The 26,742-nt window shown below is 47.0% G+C and overlaps 4 protein-coding genes across 8 annotated transcripts; 2 read left to right on the plus strand and 2 right to left on the minus strand.

Annotated features, from left to right (window-relative positions):
- The first annotated feature begins 68 nt into the window (after positions 1-68).
- LOC144085859 (cadherin-6-like) lies at positions 69-22,764 on the plus strand. 4 transcript variants are annotated; one of them, XM_077615526.1, is made up of 15 exons: positions 73-339; positions 1,864-1,936; positions 8,596-8,689; positions 17,800-17,947; positions 18,374-18,638; positions 19,174-19,468; positions 19,579-19,698; positions 19,902-20,075; positions 20,161-20,348; positions 20,433-20,683; positions 20,824-20,960; positions 21,042-21,163; positions 21,243-21,360; positions 21,759-22,010; positions 22,074-22,759. In XM_077615526.1, exons 5-15 carry the CDS (start codon positions 18,435-18,437, stop codon positions 22,589-22,591), a joined length of 2,379 nt encoding a protein of 792 aa, XP_077471652.1. In that variant the 5' UTR covers positions 73-339; positions 1,864-1,936; positions 8,596-8,689; positions 17,800-17,947; positions 18,374-18,434; the 3' UTR covers positions 22,592-22,759. The 4 variants fall into 4 exon arrangements, with proteins under 4 accessions (XP_077471649.1, XP_077471648.1, XP_077471652.1 ...); XM_077615523.1 differs by having other exon boundaries at positions 69-339; positions 8,578-8,689; positions 20,824-21,163; positions 22,074-22,764; XM_077615522.1 differs by having other exon boundaries at positions 69-339; positions 20,824-21,163; positions 22,074-22,764.
- Positions 2,493-6,388, minus strand: cyp7a1 (cytochrome P450, family 7, subfamily A, polypeptide 1). The gene is made up of 8 exons (XM_077616007.1): positions 6,096-6,388; positions 5,258-5,498; positions 4,969-5,178; positions 4,604-4,798; positions 4,324-4,523; positions 3,768-3,898; positions 3,045-3,223; positions 2,493-2,967 (listed from the first exon to the last, which is right to left on the minus strand). Exons 1-8 carry the CDS (start codon positions 6,176-6,178, stop codon positions 2,665-2,667), a joined length of 1,542 nt encoding a protein of 513 aa, XP_077472133.1. The 5' UTR covers positions 6,179-6,388; the 3' UTR covers positions 2,493-2,664.
- LOC144085860 (cadherin-12-like) lies at positions 9,351-15,857 on the minus strand. Its single transcript, XM_077615527.1, has 12 exons — positions 15,543-15,857; positions 14,459-14,583; positions 13,931-14,100; positions 13,149-13,268; positions 12,866-13,033; positions 12,392-12,579; positions 12,053-12,306; positions 11,220-11,356; positions 11,019-11,140; positions 10,833-10,947; positions 10,466-10,732; positions 9,351-10,089 (listed from the first exon to the last, which is right to left on the minus strand). Exons 1-12 carry the CDS (start codon positions 15,747-15,749, stop codon positions 9,548-9,550), a joined length of 2,415 nt encoding a protein of 804 aa, XP_077471653.1. The 5' UTR covers positions 15,750-15,857; the 3' UTR covers positions 9,351-9,547.
- A 410-nt stretch (positions 22,765-23,174) lies between the features above and the next one.
- On the plus strand, positions 23,175-26,577 carry c12h5orf22 (chromosome 12 C5orf22 homolog). 2 transcript variants are annotated; one of them, XM_077615528.1, is made up of 10 exons: positions 23,175-23,381; positions 23,740-23,885; positions 23,951-24,100; positions 24,178-24,299; positions 24,982-25,268; positions 25,420-25,482; positions 25,665-25,786; positions 25,873-25,939; positions 26,078-26,217; positions 26,395-26,577. In XM_077615528.1, the coding sequence occupies exons 1-10, from the start codon at positions 23,313-23,315 to the stop codon at positions 26,561-26,563; spliced, it is 1,335 nt and encodes a 444-aa protein (XP_077471654.1). In that variant the 5' UTR covers positions 23,175-23,312; the 3' UTR covers positions 26,564-26,577. The 2 variants fall into 2 exon arrangements, with proteins under 2 accessions (XP_077471654.1, XP_077471655.1); XM_077615529.1 differs by having other exon boundaries at positions 25,668-25,786.
- The last annotated feature ends 165 nt before the right edge of the window (positions 26,578-26,742 follow it).

The raw sequence follows: 26,742 nt of genomic DNA on the forward strand, positions 1-26,742 counted from the left end.
CCAAACAAACCTGTTAAAGCTCGAAATAATGTGCTTTGTTTAGCTGACACGTGTTATAATGAAATAAGGTAAATATTTTTCGAGCTATCTAAATCGACCTAGCTTAGTTGCTAACGGCAACGGGCGTCGGACCTGGAGGAACGCTGCCTTTTTGTTGTTGTTGACAAAATGGCCCCCGAGCCCGAATCTGTAGTGTCGATATTTCAGAGTGAACTTAACCTTGATAGTCATTACGACAGGTGTCGCCATCTTGTGGAAAACGGAATGCTACACGGTGTTCTTGACTCGTACAGTTGGTGCTCCATTTTGAGGGTCACTTCCACACACTTGAAGATGCTGGTAAGACTTTTGAGCAAAAATCTTCCAAATAAGCACTGTTTATCTTTGCGCTTATGACAACGTGTCGCCAACATGTTCCAGTCGGACTGACGTTGTCAGAATGAGCTAAATGCCAAAACGTGCTAACGTTGCTAATCGTTACTTTTCACCGAATAAAATAAAAACAAAACCTATATTTAACTACGTACTTATTTGTTCTGAATGAGCATGAGATAATAAAATGTCCATTTGCTTGATGGTGTAGCTTGAACAATGAACTATTACTCATGTTTATGTTATTAACATGTCGTTAGCTACCATGCTAGGCGAACAATATCTGCATATAACCGTATAAAAGTCCTTATGGTCTGTTCAAAATATGTTGTTTAAAATATTCTTTGTATCAGCTCCCTTGTATACACAGTTAGGAGTGTTGTAAATAAATGCCATCGTTCAATGTGTTGTTTTAAAAGTTGCATTTTGGGCAGGGTTTTAATTAATTAAAAACCAGAACAAAGAACAGAGACGTCATTGTGAAAGCCATTTCAATTAAAATAAAAAACAGTTAACAACAGGCTGAACATAATGTTTGACAACAAAAAGTTCCAAAGAGAAGTCTTTGCCATTTTTTGGTAAGCTTAAATAAGTTAACAGGTGATTCTATGGGTTAATTAAGGGGAAAAGCCAAAAGTCCAATTGTGCATGCTTTTTATACATTTTTTTTAGTTTATCCAGCTCTCACGGCATAGACAAATATTCTTACAGAGGGCTTTGACTTCCACAACAGGGGTTGCCATTTGTTTGACAATAAACACTGGCTTTCTGAGGTCAAAGGTTGCGTCACGCGACTTCTGACAGCTAAATTATTTTACTGACCAATGTTAACCTCCGAGACAAGAAAATATGTGAAAAAATGTTTGTTACCGGTCCTCCCACTTTGATGAATTAGTTGTCTGTCTAACTAACTGTACATACATAAAGCATTGGATGAATATTCAAGAAGTTAAAAAAAATACTAAAGAAATAAATAGGGTCTGCTGAACTGAGATCAACATTCAACTCTGTACTTGTCGCAATATCCTTCTCTGAATCATTAGCTCAGCCGAGGGCATTTCGGTTCATTCTCTGCCGGCCTGCCCGCCCGCCCGAAGCCGAGAGGTTACTGCAGGTAAAACGGGCTGATGAAATTGTCTATTTCAAGAAAATGATGAGTCCGTTACTTTCCAAAATATTTGGATGCATTTTTAACCTCCATCTACTCCCTTCCTCGTCTTTATGGAGCAGAAATTGGACATTCTGTCCTTGTTACTCTTCATTTGTCATTGTAGGCAATACAAAGGAGGCTATTATTTCGCTCTCACTGAGTGAATACTGCATAACTTGTACAAGTGTGGTGTGGTTTTGTGTTGTGTTAAGCTAGCGTGCAAGCATTTCGCCCATTTGACAGGGTGCTATTATAACGCATTATTACTGCTTAAGTTGGCCGACAACATTCCCTGAAAATAAGTCATATATTTGTTGTTAATATTTTTTTTTGCTTCTTAGGATGGCAGCCGGGACTTTGAATATCAGCAAAAAACATTTGAAAAGTAAACAGCACAGAAGCTCCATGTTCAAGGTCAGTGCCGCTAAAAGGTCTTCATTTTGAACAATATAACGATTTATTCCTCCAAATTGGAATGAATGAAATTCAAAGATAAGTGTATTTTTGGATGATGAAACTATTTGTCAAATGGTAGCGATATTTCTCATATTTGTTAAAATTAAAAACGATGCAAAGTCACATTTTGAACTGTTTGAAAAGATGCTATTGTTAGCCCGCTATCTGAGCTATATTTGTTTTGAATTTGGAAAAAAAAGCTTCATTATCAAATTCTGAAGCGTTTATGTAAATGCACATGTGGAACTCGTGGGGTCTTTGTGTACTTTTAGGGAGGTTGGGAACTGCAGTTCTAGGTCAAAGGTAACTAGGAATTTCAAATGATGTAGTTAGTAACTTGTTAGTCAGGTGTGGTTAGTTTATGACATACCTAATTGTGAGTACTGTACTGTACTCAACAATACACATCACTGTGTGGTGAAAGCATTTTTACATGGTCATTATTTTTGGCCGCAAAAAAAACTCAGTAGTAGTAGTAGTAGTAGTGCAAAATAAAGTAAAGAAGAGACATTGATTTTATAAAAGGCAGAATTTATGTTCAACAAATCAATGTGTTATATACATGGCTGAAAACATCTATTTACATATGTAGCAAGACCAATCACTTGATATTTAAATATATACTATGTACATTTTGCCACATTTTATCAGTACATTTTTATTCTCGCTGAACAGCCACCAGAAATTTAAAAGTGACATTTTAATTTGTATTTAAAATCAATATCGTAGGTGGGTTGGAGAATCCCTAACCCGGCACGCGATTGGTCAAGAGGTGGGACTTTGATGGCCGGGTCCAGAAGTTCCATTTCAAAATAAGACAAAACCAGCGTCAAGAACTGCTTGATTTCGTGGATGGCAAAAAAGCGACCGGGGCATTTGGTGACCCCGGAGCCAAAGGGCATGCAGAAGTAGCGTAACTTCCTTCCGTTGCGATAGAAAGTGCTTCTCTCTTGCCCGTTTTCGTCCAGGAAGCGGTCAAATTTGTACTCCTGTGGAGAGCACAGGGGGAAAAATGGCGTTTAAAAACCTTACTGGGATTTTTCCGCTGACCACGAACGATTCTTACGTAGGGGTCTTCGTAGATCTCCGGGTCGTAGTGCAGCATGGGCGGGTAGAGGGCTATGACGTCGTCTTTCCTGATGCGGTAGGCGTCCTGGTTGTCCAGGTGGAGTAAAAAGTCCTCCTTGGCAACGCGCACGTTCATGGACGCGCTGGACAGACGCATGGCTTCTTTTATGATGCTGTCTGCGAAGGAAAGATGAAGTCAAATGACGGTGGTGGACACTCAAAGGCTGAGTCAGGGACTGGCGGCCATCTTGGGTCAGGGGATTGTAGCGGTTGTAAGGAGAGTGGTTTTTCTACTGAATTGCTCTTGGAATTCTTGAGGGATTTGTAATAAATATGTTGCATTTTTTATAGTAGTTGTTTGTCGGTGAGGGTAACGGACTTTAAAATCTTCTTGAACTGGCATAGCTTTCATCTTTCGGTGTTATTGACGGGGACAGACGTTTCAATTTGAATAAATTGACTGTAAATGAGATATACAATGCGCTTAAACGTGATGTTTAGGGAAAACCGAGCCGTCGGTTGAAAATGATTTCAAAGTCGAAATAACGTAAATATGCAGGATTATAGCAAAAATGCTAATATCCGTCCCTAGGCAGCTAACGGAAAGACACAAGAAAGAACAGGCAATTACGCTAAAGACACAGTACAGTAACAGTACATAGTGTATATGAGATACTATATAGAATGTATAGGCGATGCTTTTATACGGCAACAATCTTACCTAAAACGGGCATGTTGTCCAGCTGCTCCCTTTTCACGCTCAACGTAGGGTCGCTCGGGTTAACCGTCTGACCGGTAGTGGCCAGAACTCTCTGGACCTCCTCACGTGCTGCTTTCATTGCGTCCGGACTCCTACAAACAAATAGCATACGTTGGTTTGACGTGGCGTGTACACAATTGTCATTGATTTCTAAGGAGCGCTTCCAGTTTCCTGGTATCTTTTCCCTTTGCGTATTTTCAAGGCCACAGAAGTCCCGCGAAAGCGCTGCCAAATCTCAGAAATGAAGGTCAAACACGCTTATCTGCGGGCTATCGGGCTAACCTATTGACTATCTGTTACCTGAAGGTGATAAGCGTTAGGTAACGCGACGTAACTACAGTGCTGAAATCAGTCGGAGGCAAAGTTTGCAGTTTTTAAATCTCTTCATTTTCCTTCTTTTGCTAACGACCACCAGGCATACTCCGTGAATACGGCACGTTTACTTACTCTACCCGGAGTTCAATCCAATAAAATGCCGGTCTGAAATGGGCCAGGTCCAAGGAAAGAAAAATCCTACCTAATCAAGTAGAAAAGACTCCAAAAAGTGGCAGGCAAAGTGTTGGCCTGCGAAGCCCACAGCAGAGCCACGTGAGTCCTGGCCTTGCTCAGATCGTTGAAGGTGGATAAGGAATCGTTGAGGATCATCCTCATGGAGATGAGGTCCGAGACGTTCTCCCGCCTGGACAGTTTCTCGGCGTGCATGGTTTTGGCTAGATTCTGCGCGGGAAGAGGACCGGCGGATCAACACTCGGGATTCGAGCGGGGGTGCGCGGAAAGGACAAGACGTCCCAACTGACCTCCCTGGCGCTGTAGGCGCTCTTGAAGACGTGGATGGGCAGGCCGGCCACCAAGGCTGGGAAGATCTTGTCGAACTCTTTGAAATTCTCCAAGGCGTTGAGCACCAAGGCCTTCTGGGCCGCCAGCCGGGCCTGGCCCTTATCCTCCCCGAGGTCTTTCCCGAACAGGGTCAGGTAGCCCGATTCGAACATCACCTGGCGGGTGGGCGGGACGTTATGGTCAGACTGGGACGGTCGGTTCGGACCGGGACGGTCGGTTCGGACCGGGACGGTCCGGTCGGACCGGGACGGTCCGGTCCGGTCGGACCGGGACGGTCCGTTCAGACCGGAACGGAGCTGGCCGACCTAGCCGACGCCGGCCTTACCTTGTAGCAGAAGGCGAATATGCCGTCCACTTCCCATCGATCCTTGGTGGGACTGAGCGTGTTGGACTTGAGCATGACGTCTTGGAGGTGTTCCATCATGCTTTCGATCAGGGAAGGCAGGGCTTCCCCCTGCAGCGTCTTCAGAAAAGTCTGGTGGAGATTTTCCGTGGTGTGGCCTTTCCGAGGGTCGAAGCTGTCGTGACCAAACGCCTGGAGACAAAAAAAGGAAAGGGCTTTAACGTCGCCCGCCGGCGAAGGAACGTGGCTCGGTTCAGCGCCGTCCGCTCACCTTGACCGACGTGTCAAAGTGGAATTTCCTCCAGTCCAGGTGTCGGCCTTGTCGGATGACCGAGTGGTAGGAGAAGGGGTCGCACAGGAAGTGAATGTACTGGCCGGCGATCTTGCAGGTGAAGATGGGGCCGTACTTCTTTTGACGACTGCGGAGGAACTGCAGGGGGTTGGCCCCGAATTGCAAAGCGCAGCCCAAGTAGGGGATGAAGCCGTTTTCCACCGCCGGTTCTCGTGGCTGCCTGCGGACGGCGAGAACAGATTTATTCATCTTTCCCATCGAGTCGTTGACTGAGAAACCACAGCCCAATAATAACGGACAACCGGTCCAGTCCATTTTGAGGCAGCAAAATGGACTTGGCCCACTCTTGCTTGCCATAGCTCAAATTTGTGAATGGTCACTAACAGTCCTGTCACAATCATTTGCACCGCCTTTGCCATCTACACGGCAGCCAATGAGGTCAACGGAGTTAGCCCACTCTACCTCCCAATTGCCACGTTTCTAAGCGGTCACTACCAGGCGTCCCAGTAAAAACGATTTGGCCAGCTGTATGACAGCAATGGCAGCCAGTCAAATTAAAATCAGGAGAAATGGCGTTAGCCCACCCGCACTGTTTATCGGGCAGCCTTCCTCATCTAAATGCTTTGGATATTTAGCCCCATTTCTACGGCAGCTGAAATGCTTTGGACCCTCGACAAGTCATCATTTGCCAGTGATGGAATGCAGCCCTCTTGGTTAAAGCCGATTGGACCAAAAAATATCTATACGACCCATTTTTTAAAAATTTGCCCCTGAAATAATGGAACGGTTGGAACGACAGAACGGAAGGCGTCCTTACCTGCGTCGTATCCCGACAGCCAACCAAAGGACGCAGCAGAAACCCACCACCACTGCCCAAATCATAGCGATGCTTATGATCATAATGACGAGGACGGGAATTCCCAGCGAGCGCCGGCCTTTCTTGCAAGTCTTTGATGGCTTGCGCAATCGATCCACGTCCACACGCGCCCAAACTCGAGCGAGAGCGATGACGACGCGCCGGGCCGGAGGTTTTTATAGCCGCCTCGCGCGTCGCGCGTCGGTGGGGCGGACCCAAAATCCCATTATGTCATCCCCGCCGCGATGATGATTCGTTTGCCATTATTCGGCGCTCCATCCAATTAGGTCTTCATACTTTTTATTTTTTTTGGCTCGAGCAAAGGAGAATCTTTGAACCGACCTAAGATTTGATTGGGCTAATTTATCGGTGGATGGCAAAAGGAGCTCTCTGGGAATGCCGCTTCCAGCCAATGAAGGCGCGTGTATGATGGCCTTGACCAGAGTCCAGGCGACAATGTGACAGTGGGAAAGACGCAAGAGTGGGTAAATATTGTCAAGGTCTCCTATCGGCTGGCGTGGGGGACAACTTGGCATCCGTCCAATTGACAAAATCAGGGGTGCAGATTTTTCTCCCAACTCGGATATTCCGCAGGTTTCTGCCGAAACGAGCGGCACCGGATTGCAATCAACTAATTACAGTTGCAAGACAACAGATTGGTGAAAATACGTCATGGTAGAAAAACCTGCACGCACTCGCTCTAGTCTCTTTCTCATTGTCTACGCAGTGCAATATTTTAGAAATTATTTACATTACTTATTTATGTTTTTACTGAGAAACACACACTTTGTGGAGTAGCACTACTCATTTCGTTAGTTGTATAATGACAATAAAGGCTTTTGATTTGGCTGTTGCTACTTAATATAGTGCACTAAATAAGGCATATGAGGCTCCAGCAAGTAGGCCCTGACCCTTGTGAGGATACATCAACATACCTGTCAACCTCTGCCGATAACTGCCCTTATAAATGATTATGATTCAATCCCTTACAAACCCCCCAAAAACCTTACAAACACCGTACGACTCGTACGGTGTTTGTAAGTTTTTTGGGGGGGTTGTAAGGGGAACCATAATCATTTATAAGGGCAGTTATCGGCAGAGGTTGACAGGTATGCATCAATGACTGAATCTGTTCTTACCTTATATCAGGGGTGCCCAACTCTGCTCCCTATCCTGTCTGTTTTCCACCCCCTCCCCCACCAACTCACATGAATCCAATCATCCTGCTCGTTTGATTCAATTGACTGGGTTCGGGTTGACTTACATTATTCTTACTCCCATCCCAATCCCTCTGAATGTTGTTGTTGTTGTTTTTATATGCAGTCATACCTTTACTACATACTTATTGGTATGACATTTTCAGGTTATGACATTTTTTATGGGCAAATGAGTGACTAGAGATTCGGAAAAGGTCCATGTTACGAAAAGTTAATGCATTTCCTTATCAGTTATTTTATTTAGAAAATATTTTTATGAATGATCGCAATTCCCCTTATTAAGCGATTAAAAACCATACAATGCAATGTGACACATTTTCACACACACACACACACACACTTTCACACACACACACATTTTCACACACACACAGACAGACACACACACACATTCACACCACACACACACACATTTTCACACACACACACACTTTCACACACACACATTTTCACACACACACACACTTAAAATTCTAAAATGTATGGGCCTTATTATGGCTAAGACATTTGTGTCAAAATGATGCAAAGTGGCTTCAATCAGCAATATGATTTTTAATCCAAAAACGAAATGAAAATACAAAAATCAATATGCCCCCCCCCCAAAAAAAAATCAAAATGTCAGTGTTGTATGCAATTTCTCCAGAATTGTCCTTTTGAGATTTTAAATGATTTTTTTTATTGCAATTCCGAGTATGGACGACATCGTCATGGAGGATATCTCACAAAGCCGCTTTTCGAGACGTGATTTTTCTGAAAGGTGGCTTAAAATGGACGCCTCTTCCATTTCCAGCGAGAAAATCGTGATTACAAGACAAATTGCGCCATAAATGCTGATAAAGACCGATAGGGATTATCCGATTGAATTTAGCCAATTGGGCGCGTCAAGGTCAAGGTTGCCAACTGGATCATTTTCTTGCCATTCTCAAGAGTGTATGCGTGTGTGTCCGTGTCCGTGTCCGTGTGCGTGTGCATGTCCTTTGTACTCATGTACCCGAAGACACTTTGCATAGATATAGACTAAAAGTCAACAGTAAAAAAAACAAATACAAATCTGTACTGCAGCTAAAAAAAAGCCGTTCAAGGTCTGACAGTGTCCAAATTTTGAGATGATGCCGTGTTTGTAGTTTCAGGTTGGTTCTCTTCTCTCATTGGCTGTCATTGTTGGGGCAAAAACTTCTGTATAAAAATAAAGACATTCAATATTCAATTCTTCATTCTAATTGCAGTTTTTGCCTCTTCATCAGATTCCAGAGGCGTCTGAGGATGTCGTGACCACGTTGTCGTCAATCTCCGAAACCCATTGTCGCTAACGGCGAGTCATGTTGAAGACTTCTCAAAGTAAGAGCACATTTTTTTCATCCTCATTGTCGTCATCGTTGGGAAGTTGTCATCATTTTGGGGGTTTTGAGTGGCATTGGTGCACCATTGTCATGTCTAAGAAGCTAGCTAGCCAGGCTAACAGCCTCGCCTTGTCATATTTTCCCCACTTAAGTCATTTACTGTGATTGATATGTGAGTTACCGCCCCCAATATTTACATAATACGTTACATCATGGCATCAAGGTTAGCCTTTATTCTGAAAGGGTGATATTGGGGTGATTCTAGCTGACGTCCTCGTTTAAACGGGTAAACAAAATCTTACACGCGGCTTTTTTTGTTGCTGTCACAATCACCTCAACGTCCTCTCGAGAGGGTTTTCAGGTGTTATTAGAGTTTATCAGGAGTTTCAAGGTCGTGCTCCCTTAACAGCTGATTGTAGCCAGTGTTTTTTTTGTTTATTGCTGCTTGGTGACAATCATTCATCTCATTTTTGACACTATATCTACTGTAGCTAGCTATCATTTATGTCAAAAAAGTGCTCGGATAACCTACATTTAAAAAGGACTTATTTATTTTTTGATCTTGGTAGACATTTCCCATCACATCCAACAGTTTATAGCTAACTGGTTGACTTGGGAACATCCCTAAAATCAATACGCGTCGTCCAATCCGGAGATGAAATATCCCAGGTCAGCGGGGTTGCCAGATTGGGAACACGATCTCCAGCCCATTTGCACTGTTTTCAATAGAAAACCGCCCAATATTTTTGTCTTAGAATCAGAAAAAAAAAAACGAAAACGGACAATCATCAAACAAATATTGATCCGTTTCCAATAGTCAAAAGTACTTTTATTTTGTGAATAGAAATGACAGAGGTCAGCTCTCTTCCGACGGCCTCCCGAAAATCCCCGCCAAGGATTTCAAGGAGCGCCCCCAGTCCCCCAGAGAACTCAAATCCCCCAAATCGTCCACCGCCCACGATTGGGCCAGGGAACAAAGCGAGCTGGCCAGCGAACCGTGACCTTCCGAGTCGTAGGCCGACCTTGCGCGACTCCCGCGCTCTCCCGCCACCTCCCGGGCCGCTTCCCTTTTGGTCGGAGTCGCTCCGAAACGGGCGAGCGGTGGCGAGCGCCCCTCGGCCGGGGAGATGGCGCCGGCCGTTTGTCGGTGGATGTCCGGCGTCTTGACCCGATCGTCGCCGCTCCAAAGGTGCATCAACACGCCGTGACCGTACTTGCTTTTGAAGCGCGAGTCGGTCGGGGCGCGTTCCGGGCGAGTGTCGCGCAGGGCGCCCATGTCGAAGGCGCCGGTGTCTTCCTCGCCGCCGCCCTCGTCGTCGTAATGAACCACGTTGTCGCGGATGTCGTCTTTGGAGGTCGCCGCCGTCTCTCCGCGTCGACGGCGCCTTCGCGCCATAACTGAGGCATGACAAAATGGGGAAATCAATCATTTTTCCAAACACTTATCCTCACGAGGGTCCCGGGGGGTGCTGGAGCCTATCCCAGATAACTAAAGGCACATCCTGAATTGATGGCCAGCCATTAGCAATTGCAATTTAGCACACAATTAGCCTAGCATGCATGTTTTTGGGATGAAACTCACATTAGCGTGGTTAAAAATTGCTTGTTTTCCTCGTTATTACATTGTACTGTAGAACGATTTCCTGAGTTTCCCATTTTGTGTATCGTGAGCCTCATATCGCCAATGGTACCCACCCCTAACGTAGCGTAAGGAGGAGAAAAATAAGTTGGACGCCCCCCCGGCGTGGCTCTAATGGATTAGGGTTAGCCTTACCGAAGAACAGGAGCGCACACAGCAGGACGCCGACGACGACGACCACGACGATGCTTCCCGCGCCCAGCCCCGCGGCCAATAGGACGCCTCGAGCGGAACAAGCTAGCGACGAGCCGTCCGTCCCGCACAAGCAGACTCGGAACGTGAGGGTGGACGTGCTGCTCCGCACGGGATATCCACTGTCCTCCACCACCACGGGTAGGACGTAGAAATCCGGCCCCCCGTGCTGGATTCCAGAGCGTCGGGTCACTATGCCAGCTGTGTTGTCTACAAAAAAAAAAAAAAAAAAAAAGGAAGACCACCACAAACAAAAATGGCCATTAATCATCCTTTTCTTGGAAGAAGACATTTCATTTCCTCTTCTTACTTCCATAATCTCGAACGTTGAACATTCTCTTGTGAAGATCCTTCGGGGTCTTGAAGAAAAACCTCGGAGAGATGGCCGGAAGGTCCAAGTCCACAGCGCTGACCGTCTGAATCACCTGTTCGGTCGGGGAAGGTTTTTTGTCCATTTTCTCTTGGTCAAGAAGAAAACCATCACATGACAACTTACCTTTCCAGCCTGCGAGGTTTCGCACACCAACGTATCGGACTGAAATTGCAGTTTGGGGGGAAACTCGTTGACATCCAGGACGTTGACCGTCACCAAGACTTTGGTGGACAGCAGAGGGTTTACTGAAAATCGCCGGCAAATGAAATGGTCACGCCGCATGGAAGCGATCGGAAGGGTCGTTCGCCGGCCCGAAACACTCACAAACTTTGACGGCCACCACGCTGATGTTGTGCTGAGATCTTTCTTCTCGGTCCAACACGTCGTTTAAGAAAATGGTGCCGTCGATGGTGTCGATGTCGAAAAAGCTGTCGGGATCTCCATGCCATTCCAGTGAATACCTGCACAAATGGCAAGAGAACACAAGTTGCCATTTTGCACCCAAATCAACAGGAAGTTACCCAGAAATGCCTCCAAATCAACAGGAAGTGAGCGCCAATCAAAAGCAGCAGCACGTGAAAGCCTAGCACCAGCTCAGCTGTTCCCAGATTCCATCTCATGTGCCTTTTTCCACTCGCCACTTCCGGATGACACGTAGCGCGTGTACACGGTATTTGTTAGCCCGGTACACGGTCGATTGGTCGCCGGTCTTTTGGTCGCCCGGAAGGTAAGTGATAATTACCATTGAAATGATTGCTCAAATTCCCCAAATACAAACTGCGAATGACTATTTAGTCATACTTAATGCCCTAGTCATTATTAGGCTAAAGAAAAGCTCCCAGACTTTGATAGTTTTTTGTTGGAGAACTTGTTACTAACTGAACTGACGTCGCTTCTTAAAGGGACAACGCATGTACATACAAACTCTTCTACACTCAAACGTGGGCTCAGTTAAACTGCTCATGGCCATTGTTGCCTTTTATTCATGCGTAGACCGTCTTGTTTTACCTTGTTTTGTCGCCGGTCTCTTGGTCGCCGATCTTTTGGCCGCCCGTTGTCGCGGTCGGGGCAACCAAAAGACCGCGACCAAAAGACGGCGACCAAAAGACAGCGACCAAAAGGCCGGCGACCAATCGACCGCACACGGTTAGCCCGACCTGACCGCGCTGCTGCCGGCGTCCAGGTCGTGGGCCGTAACGGAGCCGATGACGCTCCCCGACGGCGTGTCCTCGTACGCGTCCAGCCAGTAGAAGCCTGGCGTGAAAACGGGAGGCTCCTCCGCGTCCACCACCTCCACTTTGACCGTGGCCCAGTCTCGGAAAGGCCCCAAGTGCAGGAAACGGGGATCCACGTGCGGGTTGGAGGCTTGCACCCGGAAAACGTGGGACTTTTTTGTCTCAAAGTCCGGACACTTGAGAGGAGGGGGAGAAAAAAAGGTTATTTCTTTCAATTGGGCCAATTGGGAAGAAGATGGAGAACGGACGGAGGTCACCAACCTTTTTCAGGACCACAACGCCTTCTTGACTTTGGGCCTCGGAGACCACGTCAAACATGTCCGCCTCCTCTCCGGGTAGAACGGAATAGGCCACCCTGGCGTTTTGCTCGGCGTCCGGGTCGTCGGCCCGAATCCGCCCCACGACGGAACCCACCGCCGCTGTTTCGGCCACGGCCAGGTGAAAAATATCTCCAGAAGAAATACAAAATTAATATTCCTTATATAGGCGGAGCGCCGGATCTTCTGCGTGGGTTTTCTCCGGGTGCTCCACTTTCCTCCCACATCCTCAAAACATGCATGCTAGGCTAATTGTAGGCTAAATTGCTCCTAGCTAGGAGTGATTGGTTGTTTGTGCACTGCCATTGGCTGGCCACCCATTCACGGTGTTCCCCATAGTTTGCTGGGATAGGCTCCAGCACCCCCCGCGACTTTCCCTCGTGAGGAATGGCGGTTATATCAAGGGTGGCTCGCTCACTCTTTGCAAAACGCGGCGGGTTGTCGTTGACGTCGCCCAGCGTGACGTTGACGGCGACCGTGGCGGCCAGTCCGCCCAGTTGTCCGCCCATATCCGTGGCCTGGACGACGACCAGGTACTGGTCCTTGGTCTCGCGGTCCATGTTGGCCACGGCTGTCCGAATGACCCCTAAAAAAGCCAAAAATAATAATACAGAAATGTTGCTCCCAGGTGGGAAGTCAAAGGATTTTCCGTATTTTATTCATCATATGTGGATTTGCCCGTATTCCGTCGTTGGGCTCACCTGACTTGCGCTCGATGAAAAAGTAGGGCTGACCGCGAAGGAGGACGTAGACCATCTGCGCGCTCTTTCCGTACGCGGGGTCGTCTGCGTCCGTGGCTGTCACCTGGGTCACAAATGTCCCTGGGCAACCACACCCGTAAAATAATAACCATTACCCTTTTTTGTATGTGAGAAATGAATTTTTGGGGATAAAAGTCACCCTTTATATTCAATTTTTTTGTGTGTGTGAGGAATGATTTTTGAATAATTATTCCCCCTTTTTCTACTTTTTTGTGTGAGAATTTTATTTTATTTTTTGATAAATGTCACCTTTTAATTCTATTTTTTGTGTGTGAATGTCACCCTTATTCCTTTTTTCTCCCCATTTTTGTGTGTGAGAACTTGCTCACTTTCCGTCAGCTAATGATGAAGAAATGGTCAAAGTGTAAAAGACGGGGCTTTGCGCTATTGGAATTAGCAGCTTAGCCAGCCAGTCAAGACTCTGATTGTTAAAGCACCTCCTGCTAATTGCATTGGACGGACAGATGGGCCACCAAATTAGGCTTTGCACGCGCGTCCGTGTGCCAATGTGGCGCTTAAGCACACTTTCCACGTCGCCATGGCTCATTTTTTTGCACGCAAGTCAAGTTGGCGCATTTTGGGGATCCGGAAATGCAAAATAGGACATCCAAATTTATTTTTTTCCCTCCCAATTTGAAAAAAGCTATCCAACATGAAAGCCGTTATTATCCAAAACTTGCATTCTTCACAAAATAGCATGACGTTGAAAAGACGAGCAGTACCTGCGGGCGACATCTCGGGCACGACGGCCATGTACGGTTCGTGGGGAAAGCGGGGTTGGTTGTCATTGACGTCCTGCACCTTGATGACAAATTCCGACTCGGGCTCCAACGGGAGACCCGTTGCCACGTCCTTGGCTTGGGCTTTTAGGATGTACTCCGACTTTTCTTCTCTGCCACGTCACCCCCCAAAAGCAAATAAGAAAAGGTAGCGTTGTCATTACGTATGCTAATACGCGTCACTTGGCATTCTTTTTTCCTGAATGGAAAATAAATCCAAACTTCTGGACTTCTCAGGCCCCAATGTGACAAAATTGCAACTTGCCTGACTTTTAAGCAGCCAGGGCTTCGAATGTACTTACTCATTTTGGCCACCAGATGTCGCAGTTTTGCAGCTCTGGTTAAACTTTAACGGGGTTAAAACTCCAATCGAAAGAGAGGAACGAGTCAACTCAGTCAATGTCAACCCTCCCGCTTCAAATGGATTGGGCATTTGTGTGTGTAGATGAGGGCAAAGGCAATACCACTGACCTGTCGAGGCCGACGAGGACGTGTATGTCTCCTGTGATTGGATGGATGGTAAAGATGGAGCCGGCTCCTTCCCCCGAGAGGCTGTACCTCACTTGCCGGTCACCACGGTCCATCTCCGTGTGGAGCTGCACGATCCAATCACATTGCCTTCAATGCCTCGATTCTCAGTACAAGGAGATGCAAAGCCTCGCCGTAAAGTGTGCATGTCAATAAGTCAAATGATTTATTTACAGGAAAAATGAAGTGAGGTCAAAAAAAGTGACTCTAGTGGTTAGCCCAGTGTTGGGCAAAGCGCTTCTAGGGGGCAAATTTTTGTTCAGCATACTGTTGAAGCAACGGGGGTTGTGCTGAGACGAGATGCACCTGACTGCAATCCACTGATTGGAATAGTTTACCCACCCCCGCCCGGGTTAGTTGCACGTGATAGACGTACATTTGCAGTGCTCAGCCTGTCAGAGAACTTGATTTAGCGATGGGCTACATGTAGTGCAGGGGTCGGGAACCTTTTTGACGAAGAGAGCCACAAACAATTCATATTTTCAAATGTTATTCCTTGTGAGCCATACTACCAATTTAAAAGTCAAAATACATACATGTAAACGAGTGCCTTTTCAATTTTTTTTTTTGTAATTTCACCACTTTTAAAGTGAAAAAAACTGAATATTTTTAAAAAGATTCTTATACTGTTGCTAATCAATGAGAGGGTGCCTTCCAGAAGAGTCTACTGCAAAAAAATGAAGATTAAAGCAAAAAAAAATAAGATTAAAGCCGTTCTAAATGTAATATCTCAGTTCTGTCAACAGCGATTTCCATATTTTAGCTCACAGGTTAGCAAAGAGCCAGATGCACCCATCAAAAGAGCCACATGTGGCTCCCGAGCCATAGGTTCCCTACCCCATGGGCTACATTGACGTCCAACTCATTTTCAAATCGACAGTCGACCAAAATATGCTATCTATGCTAAACTGTGGATAGCTGTGAGTGATTGATTGTTTGCGATTGACTGGTGACCCACGGCCACAGCTGGCTGGGATAGGCTACGGCACCCCCGCGACCCTGGCGAGGACGGGGGGGGTGGACCCACCTTCCCGACGTACTGCGCTTCCGAGCCGGTGTATTCTTCCAGCACGAAGAATTGGTTCCAGACCCAACCGCGTTTGATACGCGGAGCATGCCTGGCCCCGCCTTTTTTTCGCCACCGCGGCCGAGGACAGCGACGGTCGGCGGGGGCGCCGTCCAACAGGAAGCAGGAGCACAAGAGAAAGACGGCGGCGTGTTCCCATTTGATCATCGGGGACGTTTCGTTGACTTTTTCCGGAGACCAGAACAAGAAGAAGAAGGAAACGCATCCGAGCCTCCTTTACTCGTCTTTTCAGCTCTTCTTTCTACGTCCACTTGGACATCTAGAGGACGAGACAAATGACAACAAAAAGTGAAGAATTGTGCGTATCGTTGAGAGCGTTTGCATTTTTGGCTAACAAATAAAGATTTCTGAGTCGAGTTGGATTTCTTTCAGAAAGGGACAACACGTAGTCATTAACATGTACATTTTCTGGACCGCTCATCCTCACAAGGATCGCGGGGGGTGCCGGCGGCGGCCAATAGCATGACACTAGGAGACAAAATGACAACCCATCATTGCTAGAGATATGTCATTTAGAGCGCTCAAACAGCTAGCCTAGCATGTTTTCGGGATGTGGGAGGAAAGCGGAGTACCGGTAGAAAAGCCAAAAAAAAGAAGATATGCAAAATAGCGCAACGGCCGAGATTGAGAATGTGGAATTTGCAAAAAGAGAAAGTCTAAGCTGAAACCAACCTGCCGTGTCCCCTGCTGCTTGGGCTCCAAACGCGTCCGTCCGGGTCAATTTCCTTTCTCCGTCTTTCTCCTCATCCTCTCTTGGTGTGCATTGGTCCGTCTCTGCTAGCATCTATCCCTTGACATTTTCAAAGTTGCTCCGGTTAAAGCTGCCATGTGTTTGAGGGATTAAGTTGGACTTGTGTAAAGGGGGGGATTGTTGGGCTTTTTACTTTGTACCATCTGTGCCAAGACGGACGAGCCGAAGAGAACAAAGACAAGGTGGCTTAAAACAATGGCATCGTTAGCGTGTAATCAACTCTGCGGGGAACAATGTGGCCAAACACTCACACAAACAAGCTTTATTCCGGCTTAACTTGTGTTAATTAAAGAGGAAATTTATTGTCACATCGTACTCCCTCTTTTTTCCCCCTCCACTCACGTCAACACGCGTATGAATTCCACCCAAAATGTGATAAGGGTAGATCAAACTGTTTTCCTAGCCAATGTGGAATAATCATTTAAAAGAGAAATTCACTTATGGAACGGATGAACCGCAAAACTCGAGGGAATACTGTGTATTGAAAGTAGATTTTTACCTATTTATCGTGCCTTTTCCAAAGCGTTTTATTATTTTATCTAGATTAATCTAGGTTACTTTGGACTTTGATGAGTTAAAAGTCAGGAAACAGACACCTCGGGGACACTTTGCCACAAGAGGAAGTGCATCCCTGTCAGGAAGTGGTGAAAATTGGGCAAGGCCATCTTTTTTCTCCCATTATCTCTAAATCAGTCATCGGCACGCGTTGGAGCGCTTAAAAGCAAAAGCTTGGCTCGTGTCCTGTCCTTCTTTAAAATATGCTTTTTTAAACTTCCAAACTTGGGCATGTCAATTGTAATGAGGTGAATTTTAGCAGAATGATCCAATGGCTCCCATTTTTTTAGGGGGGGGTTGTCATTCATGTCATTCCCGTCACTCACGTCATTGATTCCAAAGTGAACTCGTCGGACGAGGTCAGGAAACAGAGAACGTTTCTGGGGACTCCCTTTTGTTCAAAGTGTCCTTGAAATGGACGCCACGGCGGCCAAAACAGGATGACGCGCCAGACGACGGGAAAAGACGCCTTTTTGTTTGTCATCGGCGCGATCATCGAGATCCTGATCCTGATGGCGAGCCAATCAAATGAGTTCTTTCTCTGGCTAAGACGTACCCCACAAATATTTCGTTTTTAACAGTAGATATGTATATCCCTCGATTTTTGCATCCATTCCATAAGCACTCATATTTAGTGAATTTCTGCAAAGTAGGAGTTGTGTATATATATATAGTTTATTTTTTCCGTCCATACAGTAATAATAAATTCTAGCCTCCAAACCATTTTTGTTTTAATTTTTCCGTACAGTATTGGTTGAGTGTTGGATCCAAAAAAAGGAGCCAAAAAATAGAATTGTTGCAACTCGTGAAGAAAATGGAACATCCATGACAGTGTTTTAACCTTTGTGTGTGTGTGTGTGTGTGTGTGTTGTGTGTGTGTGTTGTGTGTAGTGGGGGGTGGGCCTGATCTGCGGCAGGTTTGGAAAAGTGCCGTGACGTGAAGTGAAACAAAGAAAAGTGAAGCCAGTCCACTTTTTGAAGTTCTCACGTGCCGTTCAGCGACGTTGACCACCTGCAATTGTTCTTCAGGACAAATTTGGTAAGTCATTCCATTTCACGTCTCAATTATATCCAGCATACCATGTTTTCCCGCCTGGTCAAAAACTGAAATTGTGTTTTTGAAGAAAATACCTGTTTTAGCTCTGAACTAAACATAAACAAAAAAATTGCTATTTTATATTCCGTTTCTGGAAGCGAATGCTTTCAATTGATTTAGCTTCTACATGTGATTTGAAAAAATAATAATTAGTGTATCCATTTTGGTGTACATTGAAAGTATGTACTATGTGAACATTTAAAGCCGTTTCGGCTTGGATGAAGTGACAATTATTTGACGGGAATGGACGTCCCATCCACTCCAACTCTGAGCGTCCGCCTTCCCACTTGGGATGGATTGGACGTCCGCTGGCGATCACGACGTCATCGGTTGATTTTTCATTGGATTGTTGTTTGTTTTATTTTGAAGGGAAAAGACCACTTTCTTTCCAGCGTTTGAAAGCGATGCCGCTTGGACGACCGCGTTGAAAATGAGCGTCCGATGGGTGGGCTTTCTCGGCCTTATCGGCCTGGTTCTATCTCCGAGCGGCCTCCGGGCCGATGGGGCGGTGGGAAAAAGCTCCGACGCCATCCCGGAAAAGAATGTTCCCAGGAGAGTGAAGCGAAGCTGGCTCTGGAATCAATTTTTCTTGCAAGAGGAGTACACGGGAAGTGACTACCAGTACATTGGAAAGGTAATCCAATCATTTTCTCATCCTCACAAGGGTCGCCGGGAACGGGGGGTGGGGGCGGAGCCTATCCCAGCTTCCTTCGGATACCCTGAATGGGTGGCCAACCAATTGCAGGGCACGAGGAGACAAACTAACCAATCGTGGCCAGGGACAATTTAGCATCCAATTAGCCTAGCGTGCATGTTTTGGGAACGTGGGAGGGAACCGTAGCACCCGGAGAACACCCAAGCAATCCCAGGGAGAACAAGCAAACTCCACTCAGTGAGGACCTACTTGGCATCGAACCCTCGACCCCAAATTTGTGAGGCCGACACACTAAACCACTTGTCCACCACGTTGCTCCATCATCAAAAAATCATGACATAGATATTTGGGTGGGATCAAAAATAGCAGTAAACAAATTCTGCTGTGTGATATGAAAAATTGATTTATTTTTTATTTCAATCAGTACCGTATTTACCGGACTATAAGTTGCGCCTTTTTCATAGTTTGGTTGGGCCTGTGACTGATACTGTGAAAAATGAAAATGTATACGCAGCTGCAGTCCGACGAAGACCACGGCGACGGGCTGGTCAAGTACGTTCTCTCCGGCGAGGGGGCGGGCACCATCTTTATCATCGACGAAGGCAACGGCGACCTACATGCCACCCGACGCCTGGATCGGGAAAAGAAGGCCTTTTACATTCTGGAAGCCACGGTCGTGGACAAGATCACGGGCCAGACGTTAGAGCCCCGGACGGAGTTCGTCGTCAAGCTCCACGACGTCAACGATAACGAGCCCCGCTTCGACCGGGAGTTTTACAGCGGCGCCGTGCCCGAGCGCTCCCTTCTGGGTAAGGACAACCCTAGCCTAGCCAAAGATGCCGCGGGCCGGTATGACGAGGTACCACTGTACATTCCATATTCCACAATTAGCAAAATGCTACTCGCTGCTGTTTTTCAGGTACGTCGGTCATCCGCGTGACGGCGACGGATGCGGACGACGACATGTACGGGAACAGCGCTAAACTGGCGTACAGCCTGAGAGAAGGACAACCGTACTTTTCCGTCGACGCAAACACAGGTTCCCATCAAAGCGATCGTCTTCTAGACCCGTTGACGGCGATAGACGTCCGATCCGTACTTTAAAAAAAAAAAATTGTATCTGTCAACCAGTTCCTTTTCATCCTTGAAATGACGTCTATTGCCGTCCGTGGTAGCCAGAGAGTTGTGAAGTTGAAATAACTTTCCACAGGAAAAAGATGGATTTTTTTTTTGTGTGTCTAGGGGTGATCCGGACGGCGTTGGGTCCGGCTGACTTGGACCGCGAGCAGAGGGAAAACTTCCAGGTGGTGATCGAGGCTAAAGACATGGCCGGACACAGGGGGGGGCTGACCGGGACCGCCGTGGTCAACATCAGCCTCACCGACGTCAACGACAACCTGCCGCGCTTCGCTCAGCGTCAGACTGCCTCGGACGTTAACGTGACGTTAGTCACGATGAAATGATCGGCGCCATGTAAATATATATCTATTTTTTCCATTAGGCGTCTTCCGGTGGCGAGTTTCCGAAGGCTCCAAAGTGGGCGCCGAAGTGGGCAGGATTAAAGCCACGGACAGAGACGTCGGAAGGAATGCCGACATGGACTTTGCCGTGGTGGGCGGAGACGGCGCCGACGCCTTCGCCGTCTTCGCAGATCAACATACCCAGGAGGGCGTTATCGTCGTCAGTAAGGTAAGTTAAAAACCACCGGTTTTTATCTGTTAAAGAAGCCCTCGCTGCATGGCGTCCCGATTCATTTGCCTCTGTTATTTTCAGCCTCTGGATTACGAGCGCAAACGCTCGTACGCGGTGGAAATCCAGGTGGGAAACGTCCAGGAAGACGCTCGCTTCACGTTAGCCCACGCCAAAGACGTGGCCGCCATTCACGTGGCCGTGGAGGACGTGGACGAGCCGCCGCTTTTCCACCAGAGTTTTTATCTGGTGGAGATGGAGGAAGACGCCGCGGTGGGAGCCTTCGTGGGCGTGGTCAGCGCCGTGGACGAGGACGCCGCCCACAGTCCGGTCGAGTATGTCCAAATTCCGACATGTGGGGGCGGATCTACCAGGGTGGCTGCCACCCACCAAGAATATGTTTCTAGCTCCGCCCCTTCCTACATGGCTACAATGGCGAGAGGTCACGTGATGGCATTATCGGGGACTTTGACAGGTACTCGGTGGACCGTCGGACGGACGCCGATCATCTTTTCGACGTCCATCCGAGAAATGGGACTTTGTTCCTTTCAAAAATGCTGGATAGAGAAGAGAAGGCCTGGCATAACATTTCGGTGCTCGCCACTGAGATCTGTAAGAATATCTCATTTATGTTGGAAAATGTGCTCGAGTCCCACAGGAGAATGAACGAAGCATCGGTGCTGCCATTTTCAGACAATCCCCGGCAAAGCGCCCCCGTTTCGGTCCACGTCAAAGTTCTGGACGTGAACGACAACGCGCCGACCTTTGCCGCGCCGTACCGAAGCTTCGTCTGCGAGAAGACCAAGGCGGGTCAGGTACGTCCCGCCGTCTTGGGAGAAATTGGAAAAGAATGCGGCCCATCGGGAGCGCCACGTCTCTGGATGTCTTTGGCAGCGCATCCAAACAGTCAGCGCCGTGGATGCCGACGAGCCGTCCGACGGACACCGCTTTTTCTTCTCTCTTGCGCCAGAGGAAAGCAAATCCAGTCGTTTCACAGTCAAAGACAATGGAGGTAACTTATTTGCTTATGACCTTTGACCTCATGTACCCCCCCCCCCCCCCCACCTATTTCAGATTCCCGACATGTGCTGTAAATTCAATAACCAACTCTAGTATTGAGTTATCAAGAGTTTCCTTTTCTGACCTCTGACCTTTGACCTGATGAGCCCCAACGGTCATATTTTTCGCACTATTTATTCTTGAATTTCCTTCCATTTCAACATCAACCCAATCTGTAACCTTTCCACCAATGTATATATAATATATAAAAACTACGGAAGATCCTCTTCTTTAAAAATGTCCTGTCGTAAACTGGACCATTGTGACTTTTTGGGGGGGGGGACATTTTGAAAAGAAGACAAGCGGCGAATGGGAAAAGCAAAGTGATTTTTGTTTTCCCCCAAAATTCAGACAACACCGGGAGCATCGTGACCCGCGGGGACAACTACAGCCGCCTCCTGCGGGACGTCCACCTGCTTCCCGTGATCATTGGCGACGGCGGGCGGCCCCCGCAGACCGGCACGGCCACCTTGACGGTCCGAGTGTGCGCCTGCGACGACCGGGGCCACCCGACCACGTGCCACGCCGACGCTCGATTCGGCGCCCCGGGGATCGGTTCCGGGGTCTTGGTGGCCGTCCTGCCTTGTGTCCTCGTACTACTGCGTAAGTGACTCCATCGCATGATCCGGCCTAACGGTCTCGTGACGCGTGTCTGATTCCCCTCAGTCACCATGGTCGCCGCCGCCGCCTTGCTAAAATCAAGACGGCCACGAAAGAAGGAGCCGTTGATCGTCGCCGAGGACGTCCGCGACAACGTGGTCACCTACGACGAGGAAGGCGGCGGCGAAGAGGACACCGAGGCCTTCGACGTGGGAGCGCTCTACCGACACGGAGCCGACCCGGAAGAATCGTCCGGACGGAGGCGCGACGTGGTCCCTCACCGTTTACTTCGGTCGGACCGCCCAGCAGCCGCCGCCGCCTCGCTGTCGCACGGTAACGAGAACCTACGCGAATTCATCGCGCAAAGAGTCGAGGACAACGACCGGCGCGACCCGGACCCGGCGCCCTACGACTCGCTGGCCACTTACGCTTACGAGGGGGCGGGATCGGTGGCCGAGTCGTTGAGCTCGCTGGGCTCGCTTTTGTCCGAAGACGAGCAGGACTACCACTACCTCCGGGACTGGGGACCCAGGTTCCAGAAATTGGCCCACTTGTATGGAAATGAGGAGGTGGCATTCCCGTAACATTTGCGCTCTTCTTACAAAGGAAAAGTAGCATCGGTGAATGCAATTAATATTATTTATCATTCTATTCACCAATTAGGATTCCTGAATAATGTTATTTTGATTTCATTGGACATCAAAAGTAAGTACACTGTGTATGTATACGTGGGTCTATATAAAATGACTCAAGAATGAGGAATTTACTAATAAATGTCCTCTTTTATTTTTCAGATGTATTCAATTCAACAAAATGTTTTGGAATATGAGTTTTTAGTATTGAGTTGAATTTCTTTTTCAGTTTTTTAGTTGCATTTTCACATTGTAATGATCTATATGTTTTTTAAATTAATTCCTGTTTTGATGTACTCATGTATTTTTCGTATGCGTTATATAAAAATTCAGGGAAGGTGAGTTAAACATGAAAAATTGATACGTTGACTCTCTTCCAATCCTATTTGTTAAATTCCACACTGATACTTTCCCCTAAAATGCTGCAAAGAAAAGCGATCGTGACGCTAGATGAAGTTGACCATCCCTATCAATTGCCACTAGATGGCGATAATGCGTAGGGTCAGAAAAGGAAAACGAAGTAAAAGACGAAGAAGAAGAAAAACAAGTCTTTTAGCAGATTTGCTAATATATTCAGTCGCTTTTTATGTATTGCTACTAATGGATTCGACAAGACTAAATAGAAGTGTTTATGTATTTGACGTAGTTTAGTGTGAACGTTGGCTATTTCATCATGAGTTTTGTCCAACCAGCGCGAGTTTATAAACACCTACCGGTATGTATCGTGGAAGACCACCACCATGTAAGTATAATATGTCTTTATAAATAGACTTAATTTATAAACATTCGTTTTCACGGAGACCGCATTGCAAAATCATACTCAAGTATTACTGACGGCAACAGACGTCCGATTTATTGTGCCTGAGATTGACAGCCCGTCATTTACGATGCAAAACATGTCATCTAATTAAATGAGCTATTATGAATATTTTGAAAATGCGAATGATGTAATACCTCCAGTGCCATTGACGCCGCAGAAGTCCAATGCATTTGGCTGGAAGTGATCGATCCAAATGGATTGGACGTCTAATAATGCGTCCAATGTCATTGACGTCCATAGAGGTCCAATCCACCCATTTTTTTGTTGTTGCGTCCACCAGGTGGTGTCCCATATATATCGTGCCATTGCATCCAGGCACCTCCCCATGAAGAACGTGAAGCTGCTGCATTTGGACTCCCACCCGGATCTCCTCATTCCGGTCAACCTGTGCGCCGACGTGGTTTTTGACAAGGACAAGTTGTTGGGGTGCGTTTTTCCACGCCGCCGTCCGCCACCCACCACCTCCGTGACGGAGGACGGTCTCTTGCCAGCGAGTTGAGCATAGAGAACTGGATCATGCCCATGGTCTACGCCGGCCACGTATCGGCCGTGGCGTGGTTGCACCCCGACTGGTCGCGGCAAATCGCGGAGGGGGAGCACAGGATGACCGTCGGCAAGGATTCCTCCACTACCACCATCAGGTATTTCCAGTGTTGCCCGACCTTCTTGTAAAGTTTATCTGTCCGCTACTAATTTTGCGTTGCGGACTTTCCGGCAGGGTGACGAGTAAAGATGCCTACTTCCTCAGCGACGGCCTCTACGTTCCGGCGGAACAGCTGGAGAACCCAAAACATCTCCTGTTGAACGTGATCAAGGTGGATCACCGGCAGGCTTGCGTGGGTACGTACGCTTTTGGGGGCGCCCAGTTTTATTTGACACTTTTCCTGGGAAGTATACATTAAGAATAAATGTGGTATTCGTGACAAAAGATGGTAGAAAATCATAGTGAAAAGTACAGCTAAAAATGGGAAATTCGTGAAATTATAGTATAGAGCAGGGGTAGGGAACCTATGGCTCAGGAGCCACATGTGGCTCTTTCCATGGGTGCATATGGCTCTCCACTAACCTGTGAGCTAAAATATGGAAATTGTTGGTGACAGAACTGAGATATTACATCTAGAACTGCTTTAATCTTGATTTTTTTTTGGCAGTAGACTCTTCTGGAATGCATCCTCTCAACAGCATAAGAATCTTTTTAAAAAATATTATTTTTTTCCACTTTAAAAGTGGTGAAATTACAAAAAAAATTGAAAAGGCACTTGTTTACATGTATGTATTTTGACGTTTAAATTCGTAGTATGGCTCACAAGGAATAATATTGGAAAATATGAATTGTTTGTGGCTGTCTTCGTCAAAAAGGTTCCCCACCCCTGGTATTGAGAATGAATTACAAACACTAAAACGAATAGTACGTAACACAATTTATATTTGCGAGAAAGCATACATTTAGTAGTCATAAGAAAATATTAAACATAGAAATTCAATGAAGCTGACAACCTGCTTTTCTCCACCAATTGCACAGAAAGCAAAATGGAGTCCGAGTCCGAGTCCAAGTCCGAGGCCCAGCCGGCCAAGAAACCCAGAACGCACGCGGAGGAGGCCGCCCTTTCCACCACGACCGACGTTCTCCCGCGAGAAGAAGACGAAAGCGCTTTAACGGGAGGTGAAGACGGCCACCAACGGGAAGGATCGGCAAGTTACGTGCTGAAGAGAATCTCGGCTTTTCTGAATCCCGCGGATCGCTACGTCCTGGACATTGATTTGGACTTCTTCTCCTGTAAGAATCCATTCAAGGACTTATACACTGAGGTATTCACTTCCATTTGGTATAAGATAAGAACACACTTTGCTAGCGCTAGCCCGCCACGCTCGGCCTACGCATCTCGCTACCGTTGCGGATTCCGGTCAAGTTCTCCGGGCGTCGTCGAGAAGTCAAAAAGTGTTTGTCTTCATTTCAAAGGAGGAATTCGCCATCCTACAGGAGCTTTACGACTTCCGGGGGCCTCGTCCCGAGGCCGACCAGGTGAGAATCCGCAAGAATACCGTGTTTGGAGCCAAAGGCATCGAGGCTCCAAATGGATTTGGACCTCTACCGGAGATAAATCTCCACTTGATTCAGGGACACTTGTTTTGGACAGCAACAGATCTCATAAAAACATCTTTTGGAGTACTACAGGCATTTATTTCGCTTTTGTTTACGTCCAGGAGGAGCTGGATGAGATCGTGGCCGCTCGCATACGGCAGTTGGAGGACTTGGAAGCGGCGTTCGCCGATCTGCTGGACGACGATGGAGAAGAGACGGTTCATCGCTGGGTCGACAAACTCGGGTGAGAGAATTTTTCGGCTTTTCAAGCGGATTGGCACCACTCAAATGAGGGAAACAATAACGGGTGTTGTCATCGTCTTTGTTCAGAAAGTCCAGTTTTTTGCGGCTGGTTTCCAGTTTGAAGTCGAGAAATCCACTACCCGATTATGAATTGGTAGGTAGGACGATGAGTCTTCTTGCATGCAAAATGTACACAAGCGTCATTTTTCCACTGCATAACTCGTGGAAAAATACTTGCCCATTCACACTTTTGTTACTTAGTACTTTACTACTTTGGTCTCTACTCTTGTAGGTCCACCAGGCGGGTTTAACGTGCGACTCCATCGAATTGCCACATCACATCAGCTCCCAGGAAGAGATTGACGGCCTGGTCTCCGCCGTGCGACGTCTTCTGAAGCGGCTGCCCAAACCCACTCTGGTGACCGTGTCCAGGTGAGCTCCATTAGAAGAGTAGCCAAAAAAAGAAAGAAAGAAAGAAACATATGGCAAAAAAAGAAGTAAACAGTCCCACTGGCGAGCAGTGTTCAGCAAGGTTTGGTCTCCGTAGAGATACGACTCCACTTATTGTGTTCTTTTTCTGCCTTTTCTGTATTTGTGAATGTGATTCAGATCCAGTCTAGACGAATACTGCCCTATCGAACAAGTGGATTCCGTGCAGAGCAAAGTACTGGCCGTACTAGAAGAACAATATGGTCCATTAGACATACAAAAAGACTATGAAAATCCCAATGGCGTGGAGGTTCAGGACCGACCGCCTCAGACTGCCTCAGAACATTAAACATTGGAAACTCCTCCAGAGGTTTTTATTGAGAAAACCCATGTTCTGTCAGAACCCGGTCGCTACATACAAATGATACATTTCGATATATCACATTGACCACAGGGTTACATACATTAATAGCTGTAAAAACACATTTCAAGTTAATTTTTGTGCTTGAATAAATATTCAAATAGGAT

The sequence above is a fragment of the Stigmatopora argus genome, chromosome 12 (assembly GCF_051989625.1).
Source record: "Stigmatopora argus isolate UIUO_Sarg chromosome 12, RoL_Sarg_1.0, whole genome shotgun sequence".
Lineage (NCBI taxonomy): Eukaryota > Metazoa > Chordata > Actinopteri > Syngnathiformes > Syngnathidae > Stigmatopora > Stigmatopora argus.